The sequence below is a fragment of the Emys orbicularis genome, chromosome 5, assembly GCF_028017835.1.
Source record: "Emys orbicularis isolate rEmyOrb1 chromosome 5, rEmyOrb1.hap1, whole genome shotgun sequence".
In the NCBI taxonomy this organism is placed as follows: domain Eukaryota; kingdom Metazoa; phylum Chordata; order Testudines; family Emydidae; genus Emys; species Emys orbicularis.
In genome coordinates, this window is record NC_088687.1 from 57,995,848 (window position 1) to 58,010,938 (window position 15,091).

General features: G+C 41.5%; 1 protein-coding gene across 1 annotated transcript in view; it reads right to left on the reverse strand.

Moving 5' to 3' along the window:
* SLC10A7 (solute carrier family 10 member 7) overlaps positions 1 to 12,622 on the reverse strand; it is a 188,993-nt gene extending 176,371 nt beyond the window's left edge. The window contains exons 1-3 of the mRNA XM_065405265.1: positions 12,523 to 12,622; positions 7,742 to 7,824; positions 1,528 to 1,664 (exon numbers count right to left, since the gene is read on the reverse strand). Coding sequence (XP_065261337.1) covers positions 1,528 to 1,664; positions 7,742 to 7,824; positions 12,523 to 12,622 — 320 coding nt within the window. The remainder of the gene's footprint in view (positions 1 to 1,527; positions 1,665 to 7,741; positions 7,825 to 12,522) is intronic.
* Between the last annotated feature and the right edge of the window lie 2,469 nt (positions 12,623 to 15,091).

Sequence of the window (15,091 nt, forward strand, 5' to 3'; positions counted from 1 at the left end):
GTGAAACCCCCATATGATAGGCTAATTGTAATAAAAGATAAAATACTGTGAAAACAGAAACGATAGAATGATTTTATGGGTGTTTGTGAAGCATTTATAAGCATCACAAAAAGCATATTTGCTTATTAGATCCCTGTGTAAAAATGACCGTAAATGCATATTTGAGAGAAAACCAGTGTTGCATGTATATACCCCTGTGTATTAAGATAAGAATGCATCCCTTAAGGACTAAAGTGGCATGAAAAATGTCATCAAAAGAAAGAGGGGAATGGGGATGGCAATGCAAAGAGTGGGAAGAGAGGAATCAAAACTCCTTGCACTTCGCAGTCTAGCAAATGAGACTGTTTTTTGTTAGGACTGAATTTTGACAGGCTATGTCGATGAGGAAGCCTGTCACTAGTCATGCTGGTGCAAAACCTTTGCAATCATATTCACTGTAACTGTTTTTATGCTTCACCAAGTCTAAATTAATTCTGATACACTGGCATGCTTCTACTCCAACTGATCTATTGACGCATTATGAGAAACAGCACTAACATTTCCTAAATGATGTTTTTGTTGTCTCAAATTCAACGTCACTTGTAATGTGTGCACCACTTTATACTTAGAAAAACAAAGCTGTCTGGAGAAATACTTTTGAAAAAAACAGCAACACCTCTATTTTAAGGTCTTATCTTGCCAACACATACACACATGAGCAGCTTTACAGCTAAGATATTTAGATGTGGGATTGTTCTGAAGCAATAGGGTTTCTTTCCAGTAGATGGAACAGCACAGCTCTCTATTTACAACTGGGATATTTCTAACACAATAGATTAATTTTTATATTTTAACTACACAGCAAAGCCTGGTGGTTTTTGCCATTTAAGTTTGATTTTGATGCTTCTCTATTTTAGGATTTTTTGTACTGTTCATTATCATATCATTTATGGTGTCACTTTGTATCTATAAACATTTGTTTGAAGATTAGAAAAATTCATTTAAGACAATGCCTTTTATTCTCATGATAAACAGTCACTACTTAATTCACCATTTCAAAGAACAAGAGATTTGTTCCAACATAAAAACGCTAATTTTTTTCCCCACAACTTAGCAGAAGAACTAATATTGAACAATCATTTGGATGTGTACAGTGTGGATGCAAAATACACACAATACTTGTAACACATATGCCATATATTGTGCTTTTTTAAAAGTATTCATAGATTTAAGCCTCTCTTCAGCAATCACTTTTTTCCATACGTCTTGAAACCAAGCATAGCAGCTTCGACAGACTGCTTGTCAAAGAGAAAGCTGATCTGTTGCAAGTTCCCTACATATGAAATTAGCTGACAAGTCTTTCTAAACATGAGACCATAATTCTGAAAGGATAATTTTATGTGTACTGCTTCTTCAATAGCAAGTGTCAAAGCATGAAACTACACAGTGAAATCTCTTCACTATATAACTGTTAAACACATATTACTGGTACAGCAGCCCTTAATAAGTAGCCATAAATATATTTCACTCTAATATGTTTAAACATACCCTTTTAAAAGCCATTCATTTATAGGTGTGACTGATAATGCTTGAAGAAAAAGCCATATTGCTGTTGGGAAGAACACAAGTGTAAAGATCTGGACAAAAAGGTGTAGTTTCACATGCATCAAAGCACTTGTCAGCTCCTGCAAAACAAGAAGAGAAGAAGCTCCAGTCATAACAGCGAAGGTAAGTTCACTTTTGTGCTGTTTAAAATAGGGTCACCTTTATAGTTAAACAAAAATGCATGCATTTTAAGTCTTTTAGAATAAGTAAATCCCATTAACACTAAGGCTAGGTCTACACTACCCGCCTGAATCGGCGGGTAGAAATCGACCTCTCAGGGATCGAATTATCGTGTCTCGTCGGGACGCGACAATCGACCCCCGAATCGACGCTCTTACTCCACCAGCGGAGGTGGGAGTAAGCGCCGTCGACGGGAAGCCGCGGAGGTCGATTTTGCTGCCGTCCTTACAGCGGGGTAAGTCGGCTGCAATACGTCGAATTCAGCTACGCTATTCGCGTAGCTGAATTTGCGTATCTTAAATCGACCCCCCCCCCCCCCCCGTAGTGAAGACCTGCCCTAAGGCCCTGTCTACTATAGGGTCTTCTGTCAAAAAATGTCCCACTGTTGCTAACAGCAGTTCAGCTCCCATCATGGTAGGTTAGTGCAGAAAGGTCTCTGGCTCTGTCACCCTTCCAAGAACTGTGTCAGCTGACAGCCTGTCAACACTAAGGCTCCCACTGTTGGGAGATGAACTAATGTAATCAATACGGAGACAGTTTTAAAAGTTTCTCTAGTCTATAGCATCAACAAGAGTGTAAGTCTCTTGCATGCCAACAGAAAAGAACCTTACACTGTAGAAAGAATCACAGGTATGCTTTCTCTAGTGAAAAGTTAAAACTCACATAGCAAATTAATTCAGTCAGTTTTCATTTGTTCAGCATCCCAGAAATGCTTAAAAACTGACATTATACACCAGAATCAGAGAGCAAATTCATACCAAGTTATATTAAGGTTTGGAAGAACTACACAGAAAAAATGCTGAGGCTATGACAAACTAACAAAAGCAAGAAAATTCAGAGAAATGAGGAGCAAAATTCAGCTGGATGCAGGAAAAATAAATAAGACTTCGTTGTTACACAGCACCTTTCATCAGAGGACCTCAAAGCACTTCAAGGGTGATTAAAGATTATTACATATTTCCCTCTTAACCATGTGTCTCTTCACATTGGTATTCTTGTTGTACAACAATTCTCTAAGTAGTTTTTGTATATACATTTCCTTTCAAACAAAAGAAAAAGTCTTGTTGTCAGATCAACTCTTTCTGAATGTAATAAATCTGAATGGAAATGGATCAACCTAACCTATTTAGCGGTCTCCTGCAGAAAAACACTGGAGTCCTTTCCAATCACTTTACTTAACTGATGTCTAATGTAACTCTTATGAGAAAGCTAATTTGTTAGGTTTCTTCAGCTATCTTTCATTAAGTTAGATATATCAGATATATTTTTAAAAATGCAGAAAGTCTAGTTCATTGCACATACACAGTCGTCACTTTTTAAAATGTAAATTTGTGTCAGCTGGCAGCTGACTCTTTTCCAAACAGCTTAAAGAGTAAGTAGCTATTGAAGTTTTTAATTTTAAAATTTAGCCAACTTTAAGAAAAGAGGCAATTTATAAATAAAAAAACAAACAAGCAAGCTTTAAGACCCACACTAAGGTCAAATATTGCATCTTTATCTACCCAATCCACCACTGAAGAAAATAAAAGTTTTGGAAATATAAGTGATTCAGCATTGGTTCCAGGTATTTTTGCCTTCTCTTAACAAACCAAAAAGTGTTTCCCTCAGACTTGACTTAAAAAAAAAAAAAAAGAAAAAAAAAAAAACCACAACACGTTTGATCTAAAAATCTTCCCCTTTATTCTATTTGCAAGGTGTTCTCAGGAAGTCACATAGCCCTGAAAACTGGGATTTATCACACGATATTATCACAAAAGAAACAATATATTAATTTTTTGTTTAAATATAGAAGACCTTTAAGAAGTGAAGATATTTTTTAAAAACGGATAATCTTCAATAAGACTAATGGCAACCTATGAGAGAAAGAGGTCCTCTTTATCCATGTGAGACTGATCTCAATGCAGTACAATCTGTGAATAAGCATTAGAATAGCATCTTTTTAACCAGCATTGCATATCAACTACTGCACTACAAATGGTCTCATCGCATACTACATCATCTTTTCTTCAACAAGGAGAACAAAGATGAATAGAGGGTTTCCCACCAGCAAAGGAAAGAATTTTTTTTAAAACACCAGATGCGATGAAAGAATACAGGAGGCAATTAAAATATAGCTATTTTAAAAGTTAAAAAAAAAAAAAAAAAAAAAACTATTACATATGCTAAAACCCCAAATAATTAGAATAAGAGAATTATCTGGCACATTTGTACATTCCATCTTATTTCTTGCCAGGTCTGAAAAGACCCACCACAGATCATTCACTAGGCCAGTCCAAGATCCCTAGGACAGCGTATGGGTGGCAATGTCACACTCACCCCATAATCAGTCTGGGTGAGTGTGAAATTGCCACCTATTGCTGGATTTTAGTACTCTACAGTTTTCAATAGTTTTCTTTTCTAGTGTATCACCTTGTGGGAAATGCCCTATAAGGAACATAAGATAGGTTTAATGAAAACTATGCAATATTAAAAATAAAGAAAACAAAAACTTATCTATAGGTTGGCTGTGGTCTCCAATGAGTATCTAGGGTAGGTGCAGCACTGCTGTAGAAGTGCATGCAGCAGTGCCACACTAATGGGATAGGTCTTTGCAGACCTGAAAAGATGGGGTTGGGGGAAGAGATTTGCATTACAAGAAATATATTCCCCAAATTATTGGCGTTTTCAATGTCTTTGCTGGTCACCTTTAAAAGGAGACCCTTACAAAGGATACATTTTGGATCATATTGTCACAGTCCCTATCATGGATGCAAAGGAAAGGAGTGAATAAGGAGCCTTCACTCTGTTGCGCATCTCACAAAAAGGCCTGTCAGAATTTCAGTCTGTGCACTTGCGAAAATGCAGAGCTCTCTCAGAACACCTCAAATGGGGCCGGGGAAGCTGTCAAACCATACCCCCGCCCCTCCCTGCACAAGCCAACAGAGAAGACTACACCATCTCCCCAACATATCAGGACATTCAGGATTTCTGTGCCTCCCAAGCTCTCACAGGGCAGCGCAGTTCCACTCCTCCCTCTAATCAGGCCAATGAGCACAATATGGCCTTTTGTGTATCAGTACATACACACAGTAAAACCTTTTTCAATGATTCGTCAGATTCCCCACTGTACAACTGTAACCGCTAAACAGATATTCAGGAATATGATTTCAAGTTCTAGGTCTGTGGGGACTTAGCTAATAGAGCTCTTTCAAAGATCAAACCAGCCAATAAACTGAAAGTTGAATGGGCGTGATGGTGACGTATGGGCAAATATTCTGCTCATGTATCATGACTACAGAGTTATGACTACAAATATAAAATTCTCTCTGTTTATGGTAATTCATGTTTCTGAAAATACAACCAAGATGCTTTTTGTATGTGCATAAACAGAGCTATACCAGTAAGCTGCCCACTGCTTTGTAAAGAACTTCCGAATCCACATCTACAATAGCATTGTTGAGCATGAGCTCTGTTTTCCTGATGCCACTGAACCACGAAGGATAATCTTTAAAAACACCCAGCATATTGTAGTTTATAAATTAAAATAAAAATCTGGAAGTGTGAACGTTTTGTCTAGGCAGACATAAAATTTGTATAGTTTCTTATGATTTTACAGAATATACTGAATGCTTGCTCCATTAAAATTAACAAATGTAAAAACAAAATGATCCCAATACACGTACACACACGCACACAGTCAAGAAGAGAAAATAACTGGCACTGCAACTCAAAATACTGTAATATAAAAATATGGGAATATAGGCTGATGTAAATTGCCTTGCATTGACCTAATTGACTAAGACCTAAGTAAGTGTCTACACTAAAATTTCGCTCCCGCTGACACAACTGCCCCGCTATGCCAGCTTAATAACACCACCCCCACAAGTGGCATCAAGTTAAGGTTGACGTAGTTAGGTCGACATAGTGTCAATGTAGACACTGCACTGTTTACATCACCTGTCACTAGCTTTCAGAAGCTGTCCCACAATGCTCCACACTGACAATACAATCGGTACAAGCGCTCCCGGTGAGGACGCTCACTGCCGACACAAGGAGTGTAGTGTGGACCTACAAAAGCGATTTAATTACTGTGGCAGCTGTATGCCATCATAACTTAGGTCAACATAATTTTATAGTGTACACATGCCCTTATTCATGTTTATAAATTGCTTTGAGGTCCTTGGATGAAAAGATACCATGCAAGTCCAAAGCTGGGCTTGAAAATTTTATCAGGCACTTAACTTGCCAAGCACTAAACCTACTAGACAAAGGTAGATACAAAAAATGATGGGAGGGCGGGGGGTGCCTTACCAGCCAGATACAGAAGCCAAGCCCTTCTGCCACCCTCACTTGCTGGCATGCCTACCATAGTACTGTCCCTGGAAAAGGTGTGGAGGTCCATCTCTCTTATCAGCTTCTAGTTAGCAGCTGTTTTATTAATTTGAAGCATCAAGACTTGAAATTACTGAAAGGAAAAAGGACCTTTCCATTTCTTCCCTGCACTCCAGGAATTCCTGCCTGCTGAGAGAAGAGAACTCGACTACACTACCACTTCCCAGCCACTGTTTTTGGGTCCTCTTCCCCATGAATAATTCCAGTGCTAGCTTCTGTTAGTATTAATTGGTTTTCCATGTGGAAGGATGAAACTGACATGATTCTTGACAGTTTCACTGATAACCACAGGCTTCTGAAATAGCAGCAATGAAGCCAACCAGAGTTATTAACTTCACTGCTGCCATAACTGGGCAAAACCATGAGAATCGACAGTGGCGCTGGAGCAATCTGACTATAGACTCAGGATGGCATTAATTCAGACTTGGCTCCCATTTGGAGGGTTATCTTCACAACCAAAAGCTTAGAAACTTTAAAAAAAAAAATGAAAGCTGAAATTCTGCAGAATTCAATAATATAGTTTGGCTCAACAGCCAAGAGAAACTTCTCACTTAACAAAGGTGGGATTTGTCAAATCCTGGTGCAAAGTATTAACCAAATTATTGATTTCATCATTGCTTTGCAGCTAGCTAAATTACTTACTTACGCAGGTGTATTAGGAGCTATTGAAGTTATCCTCTTAAGTAACAGATCAAATCAGTCAACAAAGTGAAAAGGAACAGAGAGGCTGGACTGGCAGAGAAATGCAATGGTTCTCTTTTAAGTAAGGCCACCTGAGATGCGCTGGCAGACAAATTTGACAGAAAATTGCTGCATCCCTCCACCCAGTCACCGAAGTTTTGCAGGCAACTAGGCAACATTTCTTTTCCTTAAGCTACAGGAGACTCCCCCCACCCACCAATTATTTATTTATTTATTTATTTAATAAAATGGAAATAAGAATTGAAACAGGCTCAGGCACCTGAAGCACTGCTGAGTGTGGCAGCAGAGTCAAAGCACAAATGCAGCAATATGCCTTTGAAGTTCAGCATTCCACCAAGCACAACTGAATATAAGAGAATCTTCTAGGAAACTGTTTCCAAGCCATAGGCAGGCCATGGAGTTGTAGAGAAACTCTTCTAGGACCACTATTCCAGGCAATAAACTGCCGTAGCAGCTGCTACCCCTTGAGCGTCCACCTCTGCAGCAGTTTGAAGCCACAGGATCATCATAAGCATGGATCCTGTAGCTACTTGCTCAGTCAGCCACATTTGGGGATGATGCTAAGCCCGCTGTGTAGTTCATACAGGCATGGAGGCTCCATTTACACTCTCTCAATCTCACTAGAGATCTACTGTGCGATTTCTGCAGCAATAAAGTGTCTTGTGCAGACCGTCCACAGGTGAGTGAATTTCATTCAGTATGTCCTGCTCCTCTCCCCTTCCTGTGCTTTAAAACGCACAATCTAGTTATGTACACACGTCACTTTCACGTGGTTCCATTAGTCATCTACCAACAAAAAAGGGTGAGTAATTTGATGTGCCTAACTACAATCAGGCCTGTTGAAGATCAGCCCAAACTTTTAAAATAAAATGAGAAAGAACCAAAGAGAGCTTATTTACAGTACCTCAGTTTTTAATGAGAGTCCACTGTTAAAGAATATAGCTGAAACAGCAATGTATGTTATGGTAATTTCTGGCTTCAGTGGTCCTAAAAAAACAAACACAAAAACAAAGTGAACCACTTAAGGAAATAACACTATAAAAAGTTATAATACACCAAAGTAATTAAATATTTCAGAATGTAGAGAAATATTTGCAGCACTTTTGATCATAAATTTAAAGTCTGTTTTAAAAGACTACGTTTTGCTATTTAAGTGAATGTCATTCTTATTTTAAAACAAAACCAAACAAGACTAATTAACGAAGAGAGATAGCAATTAGGCATGATGCAATGAAGAGTATGCCTTTGTAACCAATACCTGTTGGTTACCATGGGGCAGATTCTACCTTGCCTTAATGCGGAAATATTAAGTGGTGAGTGGCAAATAAGGAGCCTTCTCCCACCTTTGGGCTGCACACATATGGGCCAGTCAGAATTGCAACATGTACCAGCCAGTGGCCCTGGCTGAGTGCAAAGTGGAAAGCAAGCTGCACCCTCCCCCCCCCCCCCCCCCCAAGGGCTCCCTGGGGCAGTGTAGTTCCACATAATCCTCAACACAGACTTGCTTCGTAATGGCCCATTCAAGCTGTACATGATTTCTAAACACACTAAGGTCCCAATCTGGCAGTTAGATCTGCATGGGCAGACCCCTGCACCTCCAAGGAGCCCCACTGAATCAAAGACCTATGTTTGTACACTTTTTCAGAGGAATTAACATTTTGCACTCTTATAAAAATGACAAATATCCTTTTGGGGCAGGAACCATGCCTCATGTGGAAATGCTGAAAACAAAACCCAGCCTCCATTTTTAAACATTAGTAATGGAGTTCTGACCAAGCTAATATCTAAACTCAGCTAGTGGATCTTATTTTAAAATTATCTTTCTTTTTTATTTCATACTTTTAGTAGTACTAATCTGACATGACTATAATTGCAATAGCAAGCAGGCAAGCCTTTACTCTACTCCAAAAGAGGAGATCCTGTTTCCTCTTGTGTATGAAAGATACATTATTGATAGTCACGGAGAAACTGAATCCTCTATACAAGTCAATGCTCTCAAAGTTCATACAGAGCTTGATTCTACACTGAATCCACCCAACTTCTGCATCGCTGGAGACAAGCTATTTACAGAGAAATCCTGCATTTAGATAGGCCTGGCTCCATGAGATACAAAAACTGTGTGTGTATTAAATACAAAACACGTTACACTATACGCAACTTTTAAAAAAAGTCAGGAAATGCAAACGTTAAAGTTTCAGCTGCAACAATAACTTGGCTGTGTTGTGCTTTTTGTATAATTTATGGCAATAGTAAGTTAAGCATGTAACCAGAAACAAAGAAATAGAAAAATGCTACATAGGTGCAACGTGGCTATGATATTGATGTTGTAGGAATCCAACTTTTATTTTGCCTGGTTTTGAACTGGGAAACCTGAAGGTTACTATGTGAATTAGCTCAGGTTACTTTAGAATTGGCACACTCAAATACTTGTCTAGTTCATGGAACATCAAATGGAAGCATAGCTCTCCCTTATCTCTTCTTATCAGAAGGAACATACTCAAAGTGGAATCAAATGAGCCCACTGATGTGCCAGTAAAACAGACAAAAAGATGGTTTTTGCATCATGCCCCGAAGATGGTAAGACTAGAGCTCAGCCTAGTTGCGAACAGAACACTGTTCCACAGCCATGCGCACTCTGCCAAAAAAACCTTGGACACAGCCTCTATAAGTTGTACTATGGTTTTGTCAGCTGGAGTGTCACAAACTCCACACATTTTACCACCATACCTGCGTTTTTCTCCTGTTTCTCTCCCTGTGGTTCTCAAACTTTTGTATTGGTGACCCCTTTCAAACAGCAAGCCTCTGAGTGTGACCCCCCCCCCCTTCTGAATTAAAAACACTTTAATATTTAACACTATTATAAATGCTGGAGGTGAAGCGTGGTTTGGGACGGAGGCTGACAGCTCGACACCCGCTATGTAATAACCCTGAGTTTGAGAACCTCTGTTTTCTCTGATCTTAAAGCAGGTGTGGAAGTAGGGTTATTTAAGTGAAGTGGAGGAGGTTTAAGGATTTTTTCAGTATGTTTCAATAGCTATTTTCATGTCTTTTATGCAAGTTGTCCCAGGAACAGCCACTGACATGACTAGTCATGAACCTGATGGTCCAGTCAATCAGGGACAAGTCCAATGATGTCACAAAGCAGTTATCTCACCACCAGGCTCTCCTTAAAGCAGGTCCTGATCCTGCAAGGAACTACATGTGGGTGGCCTCATTCACCTTTACAGAGTATTGACTTCAATGGGGCTTATGCAAGTGCAAGAGTTTTACCATACTGTGCTCCATGCATGATTGGGGCCTTAGTTACCCCAGAAAATACTCAAAGGATTTTTAAATCACTTTATTTATAACTTTATTTTTTCTCCTGAAGCCAAGCAATAGCACTAGGTCCTCAGTGAGAACTGTCAGCCTTCAAAATTCAGCTCTGTTAAAAATTAAAACAAAGGTTAAAGGGTTAGAATGTATTTATTTTTAATATCATGGACAAAGTGTTTTTCCTCCCATAACATAAGAATGACTGAAGAAATTTTGTTAATACTTTCTACATAGGCAGAAACCAAACACACAAAAAATCTTCTCAAAAAGTAAATGTTCTGAGTATTTGGAGCTGGGAGTTCTAATGAAAACCAATTATCAGTAGGTGCTATCAAACACCTACTATAATTAAAGAGATGTCATCAACTAAAAAAAAAATCACACAGAATGCTGTTTACTTGTTATTGTTACAAGTAATGCATAAGATTTCTTTAACAAGAAGATTCCCTCCGCCCGCCCCCCGCCCTCCCCAGTTTACATCAGGCATTTGATTGCACTGGTGTACAGGCAGCTTCATTGTTACCCTTATAGAATCACTAGTTTTCCCTGTTGTTCATGTGGAGACAACAGGGGGACAGACAAGGATTATTTACAAATAGGAAGGTATTATAGTAAAACCATAAACAGGAGGAGTCTGGGACAGATGAAGTACCTAAAATTACTTTTGACTCAATTTCAAGTTGTCATTCAGCATCCCTCTCAAGTGGGGTAGAGATGGAAGACATCAAATATTAAACTCCAGTTATTTTATCTACTTCTTAGCCAGTTCTTAATGGAAGTTATTTTCCCCAAGTCAAAATATTCAAAATAAGTTTTAATCCCATTTACACCATTATGAGTCAAGGCAAAGATACTCAAACACCTTACAAATATAGACACTCCTTATTAATTTTTATACAGTGTAAATGGAAGATGAGAAGGGGAATGTCTGACCCAGAAAGGGATTCTACCTGGGTTATTCTAGACATGTATAATTTTGATTAAAAAGTAAATTCAGCAAGACTCAAAGTATAGCAGGTATAATTATGGGGCTGGGTGCTATAGCGCCCATAAGTCTAGTAGCTTCCTCTCAGGGGCCTCTTGCCAACCCAAATTTTAAAGTTATTTGGGGGAAGCTCTCAGAATAAGTATTCTGCTGCCACTGAAAAACAAGAACATTGCTTCACAGAGCGTGGGTGCCACAGAAACAACATGAGCATTAGAAAGGATTTCAACCCAGTGTTTTCAAATAAATGCTTTTTAAAAACATCTATTATATTTTGAGATTTGAACAAGACAGAGCATGATCCCTGTTTGATGTTTACGCATTGAGCCTGGCACTAAAGTTTGCACACTGAAGGTAAACAATAGCATGCAATTGCCTAAATGCTACATATTTCAAAGTTACAACATTAAGTTACTTTTTATTTTAAATTGACACCTTAGAGGCAATATTAAGGCTTCAGATTATGACTGAAGTTTAAGATACAATCCATATATATTAATATTTACTGATGAGTTTCTGATATAAAGGAGGAACTGAACTCATTTAAAAAAAATTGGGACTAGCAAGACTGAATTCCCCACATTTGAAACATATCCCTTATAATATGATTTGCCATCGCTTAAAACTTGAGAGTGATTAAACGTTATTTCTCCAGTTATTAGTGTCACTCGTTTGGAAAGAGGTTCCTTAATTTTGGACTCATTTTAGGTAATTTTAAAGTGTCTCCTCTCTCTTGTGATCAGGGATTTTATAGTGTATATTTCAATGAGACACTGACAAACTTCACTCTTTGTTTTTAAACCACTTCTCTTCAAGTTTGACAGCTGCAGAAAAATCCACCCTTCCCGACTGAGCAAGATTGTGCTGGTAGCTAGCACTGTACCGCCGTTCAATTCCAGCACACGGAAGTCGTGCCGGGTCTCAGTGCAACGTGTCAGTGTGTAATGCCCTGGAGCCTCAAAGGAGCCCTGTGTTGGGGGCAGCCGCGTGAACTCCGCAGCCCATAACGTGCGCATCCAAACGCCCCAGTGGGGTGGGAATTTTACCCAGTTGTTGGAAGCAACGGCCACGTTCAGAGCAGGACTTGGCTGAGTAACGCTACGTTTCTGGGGCAGCATGATGCTGTGCCTTGAAAGTAACCCCGGGGTCCAGCTCGGAGTTGGTCTGGTTCACCCTGAGACTGGTGATCTGCAGCAAGGGACGCTGCCCCCACCCCTCGTGCTCAGCCCCTTTCTCGTCTGCAAGCGAACAAGCCGAGAGAGGGGCTAGGCTGGGAGCGCCGCGTAGGGCACCGCCAGCACTCGTTCAATGCCCCCTGCCCCTCCCCTCTCTCGGGGGCTTTGCGAGCCCCCGGCACCAGCCGGCGCGGCAGGGACCAGACTTACCCCCTTTCACCCCAATGGCAGGCTCCAGCTTAGCCACGGCGATCACCAGCACTATTCCCAGAATGAACCATTCTTTCCTCGTCCGCTCCAGCAGCCCCATGCTGCGCGGCGCGCAGGCTGCCGCCCCCGCGCTCGCCTGTGGCCCCTGCTGCCCGGCGGCGGCGGCGGCTGTGCTGCAAAGGGCGGACGGGCTCGGAGCGGGGCTGCCGCGGCGGCGGGCAGGAGCCGGGAGTAGGTATCCAGTGACAGGGAAAGTCTCACTGAGAGCCGCCATCACTACCACGCGCCTGCTAATAGACTCGCACCAGCTCCCGCCGCAGCCCCGAGCTCCCCCGCTCCCCTCCGCGGCAAGGGAACGCCGGCCGGCGGCCTGGGCACCGCGCGAGATCAGAGGGGGTCGGGCTGCAGCGCCCGCTGCCTCCTCGGCGCGGAGTTACGCGGCTACCCCCAGCGGGGCAGCTCCGCTAGCTCAAGCGGGCACCGGCGGCTGCAGCCCGGCCAGGACGCGGGACCGCAGAGCAGCGCCAGCAGCCGCTCCTGCCTCCGGGGCTCGGCTGCAGCCAGCCAGCCCGGGGAACCCCCTCCCGGCGGCGGGGCTGGTGCCGGTGCAGGAGGCAGCGATTAGGGGGCTGCGCGCTTTTTTGATACATTACAATGTGTCTGTGACGCCCGGCGTTTGACGTACGACCAAGGGGGAGGGGTGACTCGGGTTTTCAGTTCCTGGAGATGGAGGTTTTCCCCGGGGCCGGGCTGGCCGCGCTCCTCCTCCTCAATCGCGGCTGTAACAGCGTGCGGGGCCCGGGGGCGCCCGGGGCGGGGAGACAGTCAGAGCAACACGTGCGCGTTCTTCCCGAGCTACCTTTGCAAACCAATGGGCGCGTTTGCAATGGGAGGCTGGTTGCTGGGATGACTCGCTTCTTTGTTCGTGGCAGGGGGTGTGGAAAACTCCCGTATGCAGCAGAGGAGACGAGGGTGTAATCAGCAACCGGTGCGTGTGTTGCACAGTCTGGCAGGAAACAATTTCTGGCAAAGAAGGAAGTTTCAGGTTCTGGAAACTGTCTGATAAAATGTAAGAGTGAATTACCGTCAAAAGTAGACCTCGATCCACTGGCCTTTCAGGGCTCTTAAATTTTAACTACCAAGCAAGAAGAGCATGGACCGGTCCCTTAGTTTGTAGCCACTAGTTGCCCAGAGGGCTACACCAGTCAAAATTAAAGCAAAAGTTCAGTGTTTGTCACCTCCAGGCTCTACCATTACAACAAGTTTTTCTTCAACCAGGAGACCACAATTAATGGCCTTCCAGAAGTTGTTTAACTGATTGCTTCTTCTGGTCAACAACTGATAAGCTTACTTACTGGGCCAACTTGTAGAACGGATATGCTTCTGAATGCCACTGAACTAACCCCATTCAATTTATAACATTGACAGTTGTAGTTATTGTTTATATGAAAATAGGAACTGCATAGAAAAATACATCATTACTAAACAAATATAGATATCATTTATCAGAGGGGTAGCCGTGTTAGTCTGAATCTGTAAAAAGCAACAGAGGGTCCTGTGGCACCTTTAAGACTAACAGAAGTATTGGGAGCATAAGCTTTCGTGGGTAAGAACCTCACTTCTTCAGATGCAAGACTTGCATCTGAAGAAGTGAGGTTCTTACCCACGAAAGCTTATGCTCCCAATACTTCTGTTAGTCTTAAAGGTGCCACAGGACCCTCTGTTGCTTTTTATAGATATCATTGTATTTTGTTTTTAAGTCTATGATCATGGTTCTGACTTTTGTAATATTCACTAGGACTGTTTGTGAAACATGAGGTGTGTAAGACATGTAGAATACACTATTTGGAAGGAGGGTTGTTCACAATAAAAAGAAAAATGTCAGAAACTGTATAAGGGAGACTAGTTTCTTTATTCAGATTATTACTGGGTGTTACTGGTGTGTAGTTTGGAGTAGGCTGTGTATGCCTGGGTTGAGATATGTTCCTACACACTAGCATAAAAAAGGGTTTTTTTGTATACAGGTTACCCCAGAGCCTACAAAGTAATTGACCTAAATAGATGGAGGCTTAATGGCTTCAAAGTTGTCTATATTGGCCTTGATCCTGCAATTTGATCCACACAGGTGTGGGACTCCAGCTCACAAAAAGTGGATTGCAGGCACCGGAGTCCGTACATTTCTTGCTGGAGCAAGGCTGTCAATTGTAAACTCTTTGGGACTGTGTTTTCCTTTGTGACCTGTGTAGAGCACCAAGCGCTACAGATCCTTACCAAATAACTGTGTTTTTCCCTTAATGATGAAGTTCTCCAAGGTGAAATCTAATTCTCTTTCATTAACAATCCTGTGTTTGCATGTAGTCAAATTACAGAGAGCAAAAAAGAATTACTACTGATCATTTAAGTGATGTGATAAAACCATGTATTGCAGATTCATCATCATTGCCTTCAAGTTTATCCACTTATCACTACCATTGCATCACCACAAAAAGCAGATTCCCTGTCTCACTTGAACTGATTCAAAGTCATCTACCCTGCCTCCAGGAAAAGGAACACTTTCTATAAACTAAAG